This window comes from Thermoascus crustaceus (genome assembly GCF_041956765.1).
Source record: "Thermoascus crustaceus strain CBS 181.67 unplaced genomic scaffold VTN00scaffold_3, whole genome shotgun sequence".
Classification (NCBI taxonomy): domain Eukaryota; kingdom Fungi; phylum Ascomycota; class Eurotiomycetes; order Eurotiales; family Thermoascaceae; genus Thermoascus; species Thermoascus crustaceus.
Genome location: NW_027192529.1, coordinates 1629769 through 1645296, shown reverse-complemented (window position 1 = coordinate 1645296; position 15528 = coordinate 1629769). Strand labels below are relative to the sequence as shown.

General features: G+C 49.4%; 5 protein-coding genes across 5 annotated transcripts; 2 read left to right on the top strand and 3 right to left on the bottom strand.

The window, feature by feature from the left end:
* Positions 1 to 37: 37 nt before the first annotated feature.
* VTN00DRAFT_5778 (uncharacterized protein) lies at positions 38 to 2824 on the bottom strand (the record flags this gene model as incomplete). The annotated part of the gene is made up of 8 exons (XM_069432345.1): positions 38 to 1227; positions 1280 to 1345; positions 1410 to 1448; positions 1499 to 1643; positions 1742 to 1782; positions 2402 to 2522; positions 2639 to 2717; positions 2769 to 2824. 8 exons carry the CDS (start codon positions 2822 to 2824, stop codon positions 38 to 40), a joined length of 1737 nt encoding a protein of 578 aa, XP_069288215.1.
* A 719-nt stretch (positions 2825 to 3543) lies between these two features.
* VTN00DRAFT_5777 (uncharacterized protein) lies at positions 3544 to 4597 on the top strand (the record flags this gene model as incomplete). The annotated part of the gene is made up of 2 exons (XM_069432344.1): positions 3544 to 3557; positions 3616 to 4597. 2 exons carry the CDS (start codon positions 3544 to 3546, stop codon positions 4595 to 4597), a joined length of 996 nt encoding a protein of 331 aa, XP_069288214.1.
* Positions 4598 to 4916: 319 nt separating this feature from the next.
* On the bottom strand, positions 4917 to 5747 carry VTN00DRAFT_5776 (uncharacterized protein; the record flags this gene model as incomplete). Its single annotated transcript, XM_069432343.1, has 2 exons — positions 4917 to 5465; positions 5529 to 5747. 2 exons carry the CDS (start codon positions 5745 to 5747, stop codon positions 4917 to 4919), a joined length of 768 nt encoding a protein of 255 aa, XP_069288213.1.
* Positions 5748 to 6195: 448 nt separating this feature from the next.
* VTN00DRAFT_5775 (uncharacterized protein) lies at positions 6196 to 9921 on the top strand (the record flags this gene model as incomplete). Its single annotated transcript, XM_069432342.1, has 13 exons — positions 6196 to 6210; positions 6267 to 6382; positions 6459 to 6485; positions 6549 to 6762; positions 6814 to 7037; positions 8651 to 8735; positions 8808 to 8831; positions 8891 to 8974; positions 9062 to 9129; positions 9183 to 9195; positions 9270 to 9326; positions 9399 to 9544; positions 9684 to 9921. The coding sequence occupies 13 exons, from the start codon at positions 6196 to 6198 to the stop codon at positions 9919 to 9921; spliced, it is 1311 nt and encodes a 436-aa protein (XP_069288212.1).
* Positions 9922 to 10514: 593 nt separating this feature from the next.
* VTN00DRAFT_5774 (uncharacterized protein) lies at positions 10515 to 14299 on the bottom strand (the record flags this gene model as incomplete). The annotated part of the gene is made up of 3 exons (XM_069432341.1): positions 10515 to 12032; positions 12087 to 13086; positions 13248 to 14299. The coding sequence occupies 3 exons, from the start codon at positions 14297 to 14299 to the stop codon at positions 10515 to 10517; spliced, it is 3570 nt and encodes a 1189-aa protein (XP_069288211.1).
* Between the last annotated feature and the right edge of the window lie 1229 nt (positions 14300 to 15528).

Genomic DNA, 15528 nt, shown 5'->3' with positions numbered 1-15528 from the left:
AAATCCATGCATCCGATCGCTAGCCCGTTTTCCTCTATCAACTCGCTGTTGGCTCAGGTTCTACGTCTCGTCCCCCGAGCCGTATTGTTAGCGCCGAATGAAGTGAAACTGTATTGATATCTATCGGGGCCGCTTCGGCATCAGCACTTGGATCGGTTGTTACGGTTGCAGTCTCAGAAGTTGACGATGTCGTTGCTGCCGGCTCTGGAGGTGTGGTCACTGCTGCTGCTGTGAGGGATGAAGAAGCTGGAGTATTGGAGGATGATGCAGCGCTGGATGGTGCTTGATCTGCAGCTGGCGTCATTGTGGTAGCAGCTGGTGAGTTGCTTACTGCTGTCGATCTCGCAATAGAGCTCGACGCTTGTACCATGGCGCTGCTCGACGGTTGCGCTGCAATACTGCTCGAGGGCTGTACTGCGATACTGCTTGACTGCTGTGCGCTGACATTGCTTGATTGTATCACACCACTTCTCGATGATTGTACCCCAACAGTGCGCGATGATTGTGCTCCGATGCTACTCGATGCGGCAACTGTATTAGCTTGCGGAGCTGCCACGCTGGAAACTGCGATTGGTGGGTTCGAGCTTGTTTCAACACCAACACTCATCAACGCCGGTGTCACCACGGTTAAGAAGGTGGTAGGTAAAGCCTGCGGTGTAACACCGGGGCTTCCCATGGGTACATTCACAGCCGGTTCATTGAAGGAGTCATATGGACATAAGCACGAACAGTCGCACGCATTGGGATCGGTTCCTGGAACGACGGCAGCGGATGCGGCGGGAACTGCTGCAACAGGACTTGCTCGGAAAGATGGAGGAGAGACGACCGGAGAGCTTGCGGCTGCGGCTGCGGGAGAAGCAACTGCCGTGGAACTTGCTCCATTGTTCTGGGGAGAGACTGCGGCAGAACTCGTTCCGACAGCTGTTAGAGTCATTACAACTGAACTTGCCCCGAAGACGGCAGAAGCTACACCCGGACTCTCTCCACAATCACCATCATCGTCGTCAGGAAGGACAGCAGGAGAGCTTGTTACAATAGCGGCAGGTGAGCTTGCTTCGACAATGGCGGGAGAAATCGCAGCAGAGCTCGCTACCACAGAAGCTGAACTCATGCCGCCGGAACTGCCGCCCAATACGTCAAAGCCGATGACGACGGTTTCGGTGCCTTCTGTCACGGTCAGGATTGGAGTGGGAGTTTGCGGAACCACTCCAACAGAAATTGTGTACACTGGTCAATGAGTGAGTGTGTTCAACTCAACTGTGGCGGACTCAGGACATACCTTCCAACGCCGCGGTAATAGCAGCTGCCGGGGTGTTAGGTGTTTCCGCACCCTGCATAGACAATCCTAAGTAGACGTTAGCAACCTTAAATCCATTCCATTGCTTCACTACTGTAATGCATGTACATACCTTGTGGCACGACTGTCGCAGCTTGAGCGCTCGGGGTAACTGTTGCTTGTTAATGATTGAACCTCGCCCGACGACAGATATCATCTCACTTTGCGCAGGTACAAGAATTGGCGTAGAGGTATTGCGTTGGACCTCGGTCTGATTCTGCCCATGATTTCCCTTACCACGGCCCCTGCCATTACCCCTGCCGTGGCCTCTACCGTGGCCTTTGGTGGCTGTCTGCAGGTCTCCGGTCTGCGATGTTTTTCGTCAGCCACATCTAATCAGAAGAGAATTCAAAGGTGGCTTTAGCAGTACCCCAAGCAGAACTGACGCCGTCGCCGTCTGCGCACCCGGTGCTCCTGGTAATGGCCGTACAGTCCCGGCACGAGTACTGTGGCAAAAGATTAGATATTTCGATTTCAGAGACGGTCGTATGAGACTTTTTACTCCACTTCTGCTCTACTTGTATTCCAAAATTGCGCCGCGGAGACAGTCTTTTCGTAGTAAATGTCAGCTCTCGTTAAGGCATTCCACCAGACAGAAGGGGACAGACTCACTTGGAAGGCACCAAGCCACACAAGTATCCCAACCTTCCATACTAACACAGTGCCCTTCTCCCGTATTGCCACAGGCCGTCGGCGCCTCATCTCTATTGTCAGGCCTATAAGCCGTTCCCTGCCAGCTTAACAGAATAATAGGCACGACCTTTTGAGCAGAGATAGTAGGTATGGGCTATCAAATTCAATGGTGATTGAAAATAGTAAACAATGTCCCACCAGGGGAGTAGACAGGAGAAACGAAGGAGAGCGTCAGCGGCGAATAAAAGAGCGACAGAAGAAAGATAGATCCCCTTCGAGGAGACCCGAGAATCTCAACTCAAGAAAATAATGTTGGCCAGGACGACAATGATAGAAACAGAGAATCAAAAGATGAGGGATCGACATTAGCGGGAGGAAGAACAGAATGGCCATCTAGACAACTTAGCCTCACTGACCACAAGGACTACTTACTCCTTGAAGACGGCATCGTGTGAATCGACCGTTCGCCGGCACTTACTAGTGCCTTGGACATATACGGAGCAAACGTCTTAGACTGGTCCCAAGGACATACCTTAAAGAGATCTAGGCCTCGCTAGAAGAGTCTCATTATAGTCAGAAGTCTATGCTTGATGCGTTACATGATAGGAAGATGTCTCCGTCTATCCTCGATTGGGTATGTTGCTGGCATGAAGAAGGGGCTTCTCATACTCCTGTCTCGGTAAGCTCAAACCCGGGACGTCTCAGGATAGGACTCGCTATGTTCCGTGCCCTGGGACGGCTGCTTCGTCTGTGAGTTAGAATTAGACACATTAACTGATGGTCTAATAAAAGGCCTAACTCTAAAATATCCATAATTATTGTTGAAAGGCTGGAATGGCTGTTGACGGAGACCATGATGGATGATGATGCTGGTGCTTGCAGCGAAGCATTTCAGGGATATATATATCTTGCACGTGACCAACACGTTCTGTTTAGATTCTCCCCAGAAGCCTGCGACCATGGGCGTACTTAATTGACAGTTTCGTATCCTTGACAGCTGGAACAGACTATATCGCCTATTAAAACCTCTTTTTGTTTCAAAGACGGAATAAACTAGTTGTCATGCACCTGGATAAGCGACACCAATGCCACAGGTTAGCGGGGGTGGAAAGTAGCTCTTGATGACAGGTCGCTCATCAATATTGATTAAAGATTCCATTCTTAAGGCCCCGAAATGGCCGTCCAACATGATTAGAAAAGTAGATTAGTTCTATCAATAGTTCCAAAGTCACGGCCATTAGATACCTAATACCTGGCTTCACAAGTCACGTCACTCTGTCGTATGTCTGTACGGAGATTTCTATTTCACAAATGCGATGCAAGTGGCGTGGGAGTAGATGTCTTCAGCTCGAAGGCAAAATATCATGCCTCAAAGCAGACTATTTCTACACGATATACATTAGTTCTTGACGGAAAGTCACGACGTGACATGTCGATGATTGCCGGTTCGGTGCCTTGACGATTAAGCTTATCGATAAGGACCCGTTGTCGGGCGCCAAGACCGCATCCCAAAACTTTTCTCTCGCACAGCATCCCAGCATCACCAGCCGACGTCTCAGGCCAACACCGCCAAAATGCTCAGAGAAGTGTACGTCTTGATGTGATTGAATATAAATTTTTTAAGGAAATGCTAACCTACCACTCAGAAAACCCAAGAACCCCCGCACCGCGCGCATCCTCAAGGCGCGGGAGCCGAAGCTCATCGAGCCGCCGAAGCGCACGCTTCTGCTGCACGGCACCAAGTGCCCGATGCCGCTGCAGACGGTGCTCAAGACGTTCCACGGCCTGACGACCCCGCACTCAGTCCTCTTCCACAAGAAGAATGAGAACATCCACCCGTTCGAGAGCACGGAGAGCATCGAGTTCCTCGCGAACAAGAACGACTGCGGCATCGTCGTCTTCGGGAGCAGCAACAAGAAGCGGCCCAACTGCGTGACGCTAGTGCGCATCTTCGACTCCAAGGTGCTGGAGATGTGCGAGCTGCTGCTGCTTCCGCCCCAGAACCAGGAGGACGTCCCCCCGCCCAACATGATGAAGATGAACATCGGGTACGGGCTGAAACCTATGATGCTGTTCGCGGGCAGCGCGTGGGAGGACGCGACAAACCGGACCTACGCCATGCTGAAGAGCATCTTCCTGGATATGTTCAAGGGCGAGGAGACGGATAAGATCGATGTCGAGGGTCTGCAGTACATCCTGATGGTTGCGGCGGAGGAGCCGACTGAGGGCTTGTCTCCTGTGATCCACCTGCGCTGGTACAAGATCCGGACCAAGCGGAGCGGGCAGAAGCTGCCTCGTGTCGAGCTGGACGAGATTGGCCCCAAGTTTGACTTCAAAGTCGGCCGAGTGAGGGAGGCTGATCCTAGTGTCATGAAGGAGGCGATGAAGCAGGGCAAGCGGCCGAACGAGGAGCCCAAGACCAAGAAGAACATCAGCATGGATTCGATGGGTGACAAGATCGGACGGGTGCACCTGGGCAAGCAGGATCTCAGCGGTCTGCAGACGAGGAAGATGAAGGGTCTGAAGAGGCGCGCTGGCATCGATTCGGACGACGATGGGGATGTGGACATGATGGATGTGGACCAGGTATCAGAAGACGAGGCACGAAAGAGACCAAAAACAAGCTGAAACAGATAATATTGGAAGTTCTATCCTTTCTATCTTCAGCACGGCGTTAATGGTTTGGTTGGGACTATTCGGTACATATATAACTTTCTGTCACTCTAGGGTATCTCCGAAAAACGATGCATGTGCAGACTTTCGCAAAACAATCTCAGACGGCGTGCTTCCAGTATACATTCTCAAGAAGTTCGCCGCAACACCTATTATCCTGACTCCGGGATATTAACCATTAAGTATTAAAAGAAATATGGGCAGAAGACCCATTTTCGATAAGCCAATTCCATCTCCTTAACCGGAATAAAACCATCCATAAACTCCTGTAAACTCAAATCGTCTGACCCGGAATTGCTGCACTTGACGGTATTCCATATACTGCAGACGTAGAGGGTAAAGCGGGCTGATTTTCCATTGGCGGTATAAAACCAACGGCGGGAGGGGATGTGCTCGCCGTCGAAGGTGCTGGAGCTTGGTCGCTATCACCAGAGTTAGACGTAGACGGTTCTTGGGCAAGCTCCGGCGGCTGCGTCTGATCGACCTCCGCATTCTGTTTGCGCTTCGGCCGGACCCCGATCCGACGGGGAACGGGCTTCGAATTCGACAGCCAGGCGTAGACGGTGCCGGAACCTGCGGCCAGAGCCGCCTTCGCCGCAGGATCAGTTAGAAGACGCTGGGTGTCCTCATGGGAGAGCTCGGGGAGGTTGCCCTTCTCCACGGACGTCGCGCCCCGGGAGACGATGCTGAGGGAGTATCCCATCTCCTTCAGACGACGGGAGATGCAAATGCGGCTGCACTCAAAGTCGAATTTGCTCTCGATGTGGGCTTTGAGCTCTTTCAGCCCGGCGAGCGGATGCTTGTCGACGTACTGACGAAGCTCCTGGAAAAGCAAGTTAGCCTCCGAGCCACTTACGCGGGATTAAACATGTGAAAGGACGCATACTTCTTGCATCTCAGGGGTCATCATCCGAGGACGGCCCATGGGCTTCGTGCTCTCCTTCCTGGGCGGCACCGTTGTCCCCCATGTTCGCAGGCAATGTGCAATCCTGCGCACCTGCCGGTCAGATACCTTATGGGTGCGGCATATATGCGGATACGGTTCCTGGCGGAAGAGAGCCGCGGTGATCTGCTCCCGCTGGGTTTGCGAGAGAGGCGGAGGCATGGAGGGGAGGAAGGGAGCAAGGCCCCGCCTAAGTCTCTTAGACGCGCAGGCTGCTGCAGGAAAACAAGTGAATGGGCGAGATTGTAGCCCAGATCACCGATTCAATTGAAAGTTCGACGAGTAGTTCTAGATGCTTGCTAGCTCTAGAGGCCCACGATCGCGGCGCGTGTCGATCAGGGCCACACGTGATCTCCGCTGACGTCGGCGCTCGGGCGGGCGTTCACATGCCGAGGATCTCGCGGGCCGATGGACTTTCCGCTTTGATCGCATATCTCCATGCTCTCTGACTCCGTCTCCATGTCCATGTCTCTCCAGAGCAGCCTCTGTTCTGTGAGCCTGTTGGCGGTCCTCTCTGTCTTCTCCGTCAACACATGAGCCCCCGCGGAATACGCTGTTGAGTCCCTTCTGTTTCCCGAGTAGGCTTGCGGAGTCGCAGCCGCGGAAGATCATGGACGCCGTCATGGTGAGATAGATGCTCTCTCAGCACACTGGAATCAGCGCACATGTTGACATACAAAGGAACGCCTCAATGCTTTCGTCCTGAACCCTGACCTTGCGCCCCTCCTTTCTATCATCAAAGGCGCCCGCAATGGCGCGGTCTACGGCGCCAAAATCCGCTTTCCGCATGCCCTAGTGTAAAGCCCCTCGGATTTATCTGTCTTGACATTCTGTCGCGCAGGCCATGTGCTGAACATGTTCTTTGTCATGCAGGATGATCTTTCTCTTCCGATCCGGAACGTAAGGCATCCCCTTATTCCTCTGAGCCCGAAGCCCGCACGCTGATTTCTGGTGTCCGTATAGCATCCAGGAGAAGATCAAACTCGTTCTGAAAGCCACTCGACAGCACGCGCGGAACCTGGCGACATTTGCTATAATTTATAAGAGCGCGATGATCGCCCTGAGAAACCTGAATCCTGCGGGGGCCGGGAAAGAAGGTCGATACGATTCGTTCGTGGCGGGGTTGCTCGGAGGATATGTTGTATTCGGGCGGAATCCAGGCAGTATCAGCCAGCAGGTATGTGTGGCACTCTGAGAATAACATTGAGCGGTTCTGATCCCGCAATAGATTGTCATCTATGTCTTTGCTCGTGTGGTTCTTGCCCTCGCGAAGCTGGCAATCCAGCCCAACATGCACCCTCTCTCGTCCTTGATCACACCTGAAGCTCGGTCCAAACTGTCCGATAACGCATGGCCGGCCTTTGCCAGTCTCTCTTGGGCCTTTGTCATGTATATTTTTCGCTGGTACCCGGAGACCATTGTGTCAAGCCTGCGGAGCAGCATGAACTACATGTACGTGGTATACCCCCATTTTTTCATTGGATTCACGTTTGACATATCTCTCAATAGTTACGTGGATTCTGATCACTGGAACTCATTCCACAACTTCTTGATACACAACAAATGAAGGGAGCATAGACTGGCGTCCCAGAGTGGCTAGACGGGCAGGTTTTGTTTAGTGACGAACCGTTTATGTATATATTTATTCTTATTCATTGCTTGGACATGAGACCACAGTCTCTAGAGTTGCATTTGATCCGCTGGTCCTTCAGAACATCCTGCAACTGCGGTGAGACTTCGGCTTCACAGCCGGGCTCATGCTATTAGTGGTTTATGAGCACAGTGTAGTCCCAGATACTCACGAGGTAAACAAGAATAATCACTTATCCTTATCCACCTTGACGTGGTTTTCTGAAATTTGTCTCTCCCAGCCAACAAGATTTATGTTTCATGTTGCGTTCTCCTCATCCAGATAGCACTGCGGCTTCTTCGATCGAGACGATTAGATACACACAATAATGTATTGGTCTTCTACATGAGATTCTGTTGAACGTGGGGTCTTAGAATACTGAAAGACCTCCTGCATAGATCCACTGCACGGCAGTATGTGCCTGAACCCAGAACTTAGACCAGATCCTTCGCGAAGAGAATGTCTGCTCTTTTTTTTGGGGTCGTTTGAAGTTCTCGGATATGGATATGACCTGCACCCAAGTCAGATGGATAAGTAAATGCTTCTGGAAATGCTGAATTCATCAAAATAAGAGATATACCTTCCTATAAATAAAATGTGCAGGACTCTGGTATAGTCGTTATCTTGGGCGAGGAGGAACCAGAGCTGGTTGCGGACGACGAGGAGCATATTGACGTCACCTTCCTCTGCCGCAAAGGCAAGGATCTGTTCTGGAAGAAGGTCCTCTCTTTGCGGTCATTCTCTCTTTCATCACTCTCATCCATGTCATTTGAACTGCATTTAAACCATCAGGTTGCTTTCCAGGTCACCTGCTGTACTGCTTTCGTACACATGAGCCTCCAGATTCCAAAGGGCTCTTTCTTTCCACTATTATAACTGCAGTTCTTGAATGGAGTCTCCAAGGATTGGCCAAATCCAAGGCGCCCATGGCGTGCCATTTGTTCAGAAACAAAGATGTCGACAAACCATCACACTGAAAGTGGCAATTATATATAATAAAGGTCACCAGGGATATATTGATATTCACTCTGAACAAAGGACATGTATAAATCTTATATATAAGTTGGTTATACCTCAATATTTTCTCCCTTTCCAGTACTTGCAACATGAAATCTGAATCCAAAGCGCAAGACTCCTAAGTTGATTGACACCAATACAACAGAGCTTGCTATTATTGTTGAAGAGTATATCTAGTGTTTAGTATCTACAGCAATTATACACCTTGTTCTCTGTTATGAGAGGCATCATTGTCAAAGAACCAAACACCCTACTTCAGATCATTGAAGACCTTGAGATGCCCAAGCCATCTCCAGACCAGATATTGGTAAAGTCTATTATTGTGCACCAATGATCAGTGCATATTGTCACTTTCCTTGTTCAGATTTAACATCTCTGGTGAGATAAATACAGACTGACTTCTGTTTTACCCATCCAGCAACTACTGTATGGCTGAATCAGGCATCCTCATCAAGGGGCGGCCCTTCACGCCTGCTATCAATGCATCCGGCACTGTTGTCAAGGTGGGCGAGAATGCTGCTTCATGATTTAACATTGGTGATAAAGTCTGTGGGTGCACGGGTATTGGGGAACAGGCCTACTCAACTTGTCAGGAATATGTAAGTACTCCTTTCTCTTATTGTCATGCTTATATATGTATTGATAGGCAATTTGGTAGTTTCTCATGAATGCCGCCGTGGTGATTCCCAAACAGGAGTCCCTCATTCTCCAACAGGCGGCTAAAATTGGTGTCGCTGCTGAGGTAAGTGCCTATTATATTTCCAAATTACCCTTATTATGAAAAGGGTTGGTTTAGTAATGCTGATAGCTAACAACTCGACCATTGCAGGCCGCTGCACTGGATGTATTCAATGGTCTCAATATCCCCATTCCGGACAAATACAACTTCCCGTGCGGGTCTGTTAGCAGTGAATGGGTGGTTGTTCTCAGTGATCCTCCAATATTGGCAGGTCCGCTATCCGGGTAAGTTGGTATATATATCTGGCCTGGACAGCGTATCCATGTGGATAATATGTCCTAATATTTGTCCCCTCTAGCTCCTCAACTTCTGCGGGTATAGGGTGGTAACATCTTGTTCGAGGGGCAAGGCGGAGGTAAGATACAACTTACTCACATTTTTAGTGGCATTCAATATATAAAAGGAGCTAGACTGACAAACTCTCCAGCTTGTGGAAGATGTCGGCGCACGCAACGTATTCTACTACGACCTGCCCATCACGGAGCAGGTGGAGTATGTCCTCAAAGTGACTAGCGGTCATGTGTACCGCATCTTTGACGCCGCAGCGACGGGCGACGCGTTTGCTAAGGACTGGTTCGCGCACAGGAAGGAGGGATTGAAGCTCTTTGCTACAACGATAGTCGGTTCGTTATCCATACCTCCACAGACAAGGACCTTAACGATGAACTGCGTTCTAGATGGAACATCAATCTCACTGACTACTAATTATCAGGAACAACATTGGCCACACCTATGCGGTTGACCTCAGCCCCATCGGCACGGACACCCCCGAGGGAAACGCTCTCAACTCCAAACTCGCAACGTACACCCCCTTTCTCGTGAAGCTGTTTGAGCGTGACGACCTCTGTATCGGTATGTACGACGTTTTCGAAGATAGCTTTGAGGATGTTATCGACGTAGTGGAGCGTGTGAAGGCCGGGGTGTTTGACAAGGTCGTTGTAAAGATTTAAAGTAGTGGGGAGTAAGTAGGTAGGATCTGCTGTACTGAGATATGGATAGACTTTGTCGTGGTCTTGTCCTGCCTTAGTGTGACTGCTATGATGGCTGTCTGTGTGATTTTTTTTGATAGATAGAAGGCATAAGTATCTAGCAGATGTGCAATCAGTTCCCTATACGTACAGTATACTACTTACCCTAAATTTTGTAGTCATTTAAGAGATAGGTAGCAGTTTCACTTTGAGTTGCTTCGAGAGCACTAGGTGTGTTTGTTAGACTTACCTAACTCTAGAGTATGTCTTGTTTCGATGCTGCATGAACCATATGACCTTCTAACTACTTATAAGTAAAGAAAGATACTTAAGTTTCCATATTGCATAAGACATGTACGGGGACACGTTTTGATCCACTACGCGGATGTGTACATAGTACGATGAAATAAATGTTGCACCTGATTCATTGAGATGTACTAAGTCATTCTTTGTATCCTTGTGAATGAAATAATGAAGCCAATCGAAGTCAGTAACTAGCCAGTATTCCGTACCACAGCGAACAATGGCTGGATGTATAAATCAAGATATTAGCAAACATGGGTGTGTCAATCTATTTATAGATCACCTCTCAGAAAATCGCGAGCCCAACCTTCGGTCTCCTCTAGTAACTCGCTATGCGCCATCGTTGCGTCAAGTGGTAACACGTCCACTTCGTCATCTGTCGGGCCGAGGTCAGACTCGACCGATTCCTCATCTTGCAGGAGGAGGAGAAGACGAAAATGGAGGTTGTTTCTTATGTGGTCTCGATCATGTTTCGTAAAAGCTCCGCCGTCGATGATAAGTGCGTTAGACCGCCCGTCTGCTTCCTGGTTTTCTATCCACTGGTTGCCCCTGAAAAGTGGAAGCGTGAGTTGAGATGATAGATATGTGGCAATAGCACTTGTTTGGGTTGAGTCAGGACCGCAGACAACGATGAACGACTTCTGTGAGCCTTCCGTAGCAGCAACTTCTGCAGGACCATTATTATCCCAGCAGCTGGAAGTGAAATACGTCACTATCTTCCCGACAAGCTGTGCGTCCGGCGCCGGTGCGCTCTCGAACGTCTTCGACAACCGCTGCATATTCTCCGTCTGGAAGTCCAGCACGCGCCGGGGCGCAGTGGTGTCGTAGTTGCTGGTGAGGTACTCCAGCAGCTTGATCGGTGGGTTTTCGACCGGATCGGTGCTGGATTGCCGCAGCAGATTCAGCCACGCTGGCGGGTCGAGGACTTTGAAATCGAGACCGGCCTGTTGCAGGTAGGGGAGCAGATCGCGGGTCCAGTGAAAAGTGCGAGGGTTGATGAGGTTGAAGATGCCGCCGGAGACAGCGTCAGAATTATTATTATTATTGGCGATTTCGATCATGCTTTGGGCGACCACGTCCACGGGCAGCCAGCGTAGAGACTCGTCGATGCTGGGCAGGGTGCCGATCGTCCTGGCCGTTTGAAGCATCAAGGGGATTGCTTCAGAGCTGTTCCAGACTCCATGCTTGGTGTCCCCGATGATCTGGCCGACTCGGATAATGTACGCTTGTATGCCGGTTTGGGTAATCGCATTGTGGCAGATATGCTCGGCTACCAGTTTTGACTGGGCGTAGCCGGTGGGTTGAGAGCAGGAGAAGTCAGCTGGAAGAGCCTCCGGCACTGTTCCACCTTTCATTCTGAGAACAGTGCCAATGGAGGAGCAGAATGTGAATCGAGCTGGCGTTTCCCCCTGCGATTTGAGGCACAGGCCAATCAGGTTCTTTACGCCCGCGATGCAGTCCTTTTCGAAGCTGCTTAGCCGCAGGTTGAAATTGACCGTCCATGCGCAATGATATAATGCTGTTATTTGGTTGGCGATCTGCGCATATGTTTTTGGGGCAAGACCCAATGATGGGAGGGAGAGATCGGAAGGCAAGCAGACGATCTTGCGACGATGGAGTAAAGAGAGAGTGTGATGGACCTTTCGTGCTCTTAGCGAGCGGATCACTCGAGTAGATGCTTCTTTCTCGGACCCAGCTCTGACAAGGCAGCATATTGTTTTGACGTCTTCGAGCTGTGCAAGCTTGGCTAACAGATGGGCTCCCAGAGATCCTGTGGCTCCGGTTATCACCTATTTTTATGTCAACATCCGCAGGTCTCTAGGTATTAGATATATCGTACTCACCGCATAGTGTCCCTCTGAATTGCGTGGCCGTGGAATGTGTCTCTCGAAATTCCCATACTTCTCTATGAGGTTCCCCATTTCCTCTTCAATTGAGACAGATGTAGTTGCAGAACCAAGTTGAGCCAAGTATAGTGTATGGGCCAGGGTATTGACAGAAGGATAGTCGAATACAATATTTAGAGTTAGGGTTTGACCTTTCATATCGACATTCTTTGCCAAACTGCCACGCAACTGGCTGGCCTGGAGTGAGTCCATTCCAGCCTCAAAGAAGTCTTGATCATCTGGCAAAGATGATGCATCCTTGAGGCCCAGGATCCGTATTGCTTCTGATCTTATGAATTCTCGCAGTTCCGGTTTTGAGAATGTTTTGGTTGACGCAGATACCTTGTCGACATAACTCTCTTCAATCTCCTTGCTGAACCTCGCATAGAATGCATTGCGAATTATAGTTCCTTTATCAGTTTTCGGATACGTGGTGTCTGAGTTCAGCAAAATGACCATGTCCCGGCTGACCTTAGCATATGCTGGTAGTAACGCCTGAGCATCCTCAATTACGGGGAACAGTTTGTCGATGACTTCGTCTCTTGAAAATTGAGCGGCATCCTGGGAAAGAATAACCATTATGCCGAAATGCGACTTTCCAGCTCCGAACACGACGGCTTCGGTGACTAATTCATTCTGTCTCACTGCTCCCTCGACTGGGAGTGGATTTGCCTTTTCACCATTCTCCAATACAATAACGTCGTCAATCCGGCCAGAATACTTCCAAGCATGAGTTAGAGAGGGATGTTTTATGAACAGGTCTCTTGTCGCATAGGAACCGTCTGGTCGATTCGAGCCTGATTTCGAGGGCCATCCATCAAGAACAACAAGCTCGTATACCCCCTCACCTCTTTCCTCGAAGCGAAGGAATTTCTGAGCTTGTGCAGATGGACGTAGATAGTTCCAGCCATCATCGCCGTCTGGCCTTAGCGATGTCATTAACGGGCCTGTTTCACTCCTGGGAAGAACTGTCAGCGCGATGGCACCAAAAGAGCAGTACATGGCAGCATCAATCAGTAATATAGTCTATCTTTACATCACCATGTAGCAATCTTGGGAACAGTGGCAACACAAACTAATGGAAGTGATGAAAAGAAATGATCACCTGGTTGCACTCACATTCCATAGATAGTGATGAGTTTCACTCCTTTGGAAGTTAACTCATCTCCCAGAGCATCTGGACATGGTGATCCTCCAAATGTCACAAGTTTGAATCGTGCCAGGAGCTCAACACCTTCTGGTGACTCCGAGAGAACCTTGAGCGCATACGGTACGGCACAGAAGATGTCAAATTCGTGTTCTCTCATGCAGCTGATAAGATGCTGCTTCGTCAGCGGTAGCGATGCATTATAGATATGGATCTGTTTCCCGGTGATGATAGCTCGAAACAAACTGCTAATGCCGTGTGTGTGGAATAGAGGTAATGTTAGGAAGCTTCGCAGGCCGAGCCGGTCCATGTTCCTCATATAGTTCTCCAAAGCAGCTCTGTGGGTCAGATAGACAGGCTTTGGAAGCCCTGTAGAACCGCTCGAATGGAAGATCCACGCGCTCTGGAAGACCTCCTTGTTTAGATCCAGCCCGGGGGTCATGTTCGTATTGCCCGTCTCTGCCACGGGGCAACCATAGCTGGCTTGGACCACGATCTCCCTGACATGGAGGTCAGGGAAGTCGTTCTGCAAAGCCGCAGCTTTCTCACGAAATGACGGTTGAATGATAAGGCGTCTCGAACCGGTAGTCTTCAGGAGATGTGCATAAGCAGGTTGTGAGATTCTCGGCGACAACAGAAGGACTGTATGACCCAATTTAGTCAGGGCCAGCAGTGTGATGATGTAGTCAAAGTCCGAAATTCCCAAGAGTGCAACCACGGCCACTTTCTCTGAAGATGATATCCTTGGTGGAAAGTCATGTGCATATTGCTGCGCGACTCGATATGCAAAGGTGTCGAGCTGACGCACGCTGTAGTCAACGTAGCTGACTCCCGAGGATGGATAAGAGACGACGGGATCGTTAGGATTGACATCCACTTGAATTCGCATAAGCTCATCGATGGTTCGTGGCGGCAGGACTGTTTGGGAGGAATTTATCTGTTTAATGGATTGTGTTTGGTGGGCGATGTCCTGGTCCAGTCGAGGACCATGGCCCGTCTCCTGGGGCTGCACGACAGAAAGCATGGTGTTTCGCAATTATTTGTCTAGTGAATAAAAGAAAGGACGAGAATTAATATATAGTGTATCGGTTTTATACGGAATTTCTGCGAAGTTGTGGAGACCACATGGTGTTGTCAGCTGTGGCTCCTAGGACAATTGAGTTGAGGGGTAAGTTCAAGCAGCACATGAAATCAGAATTTCGGCCATTCCAAGAGATCTTCTTCTGAGTTCTCATACATGCGCGGGATATCGTTCCTGCATAAACAGCGCTTTCCTTGCAGCCGTGCTCCAGCGTTGCAAACTTGTCCCGGAACGCGTCCCGAGGACGGGGAGACACAACTATGCTCCCCGAAGGATCTCCCCAAAGCTTTTCTCCCCGTCCCCGCACCTTTGCCTTGATACCGATTAATGTGGTCATGCCATTCAATTGCATTGTATTTACGCCCTACTCGGCTGCGACCCGGTATTGGTCAGGCGTTCGGGCCGGCATGGCCTGAATGATCCTCGGGAACAGTAATTTCGACCAGAATTCGGACCCTATTGAACAATATTAATTTAATATAATGCAGTTTATTCTATCCGAATTTCTGAATCCTATCGTGCGAGTTAGTTTCGATATCTCTGGCCTGGAAGTGGGACTTTCAACATCTATTTCTCTAATCAATTCCTCATGTCTATCCGCTCGAAAAAGTTTACATCCTTTCTAAGGGAAACCAGATTCATTGTCTCGCTATTGCTAGACATCACCCCGCGTATATATAATCTGACAATTGGCCAGACGTTTTCTTTGGTTCCATAACTGGTAAATTTAGTAGGCTGAGAAAGATGACTGACGGTTTGAAAGATTTTGAATGATGTTAAATGAAATGATTTTCGAATTCTAGGCTCTCAGATATGTTAAACAGGAAAAATAACAACACCCTTCAGAGTAATCCTTAAGCCACTATATAGCTCAGGTTAGTCTTCAAAAGTAATGTAAAAAACGTCTGCAAGTTTTATACGGGTAAAATGGTAGACAAATATAGTGTACCTCTACGTAGTTGTTTCCGTCTAAACTGCAGGATTCCACTATTATAATGGCCCAATATGCTCGGCTTCAATCCATAATCTTTCTTCACTGACAGTCCACGTAGGATGCCGCTTATACCAGTAGGAATACACTCTTTCATCAAAGGGCTCGAGCATCTAGGACTGACTTGGAATGCAAAGCGTTCAAATATGCCATGCATACGCTCCCCGAATCCCTTTTGGAA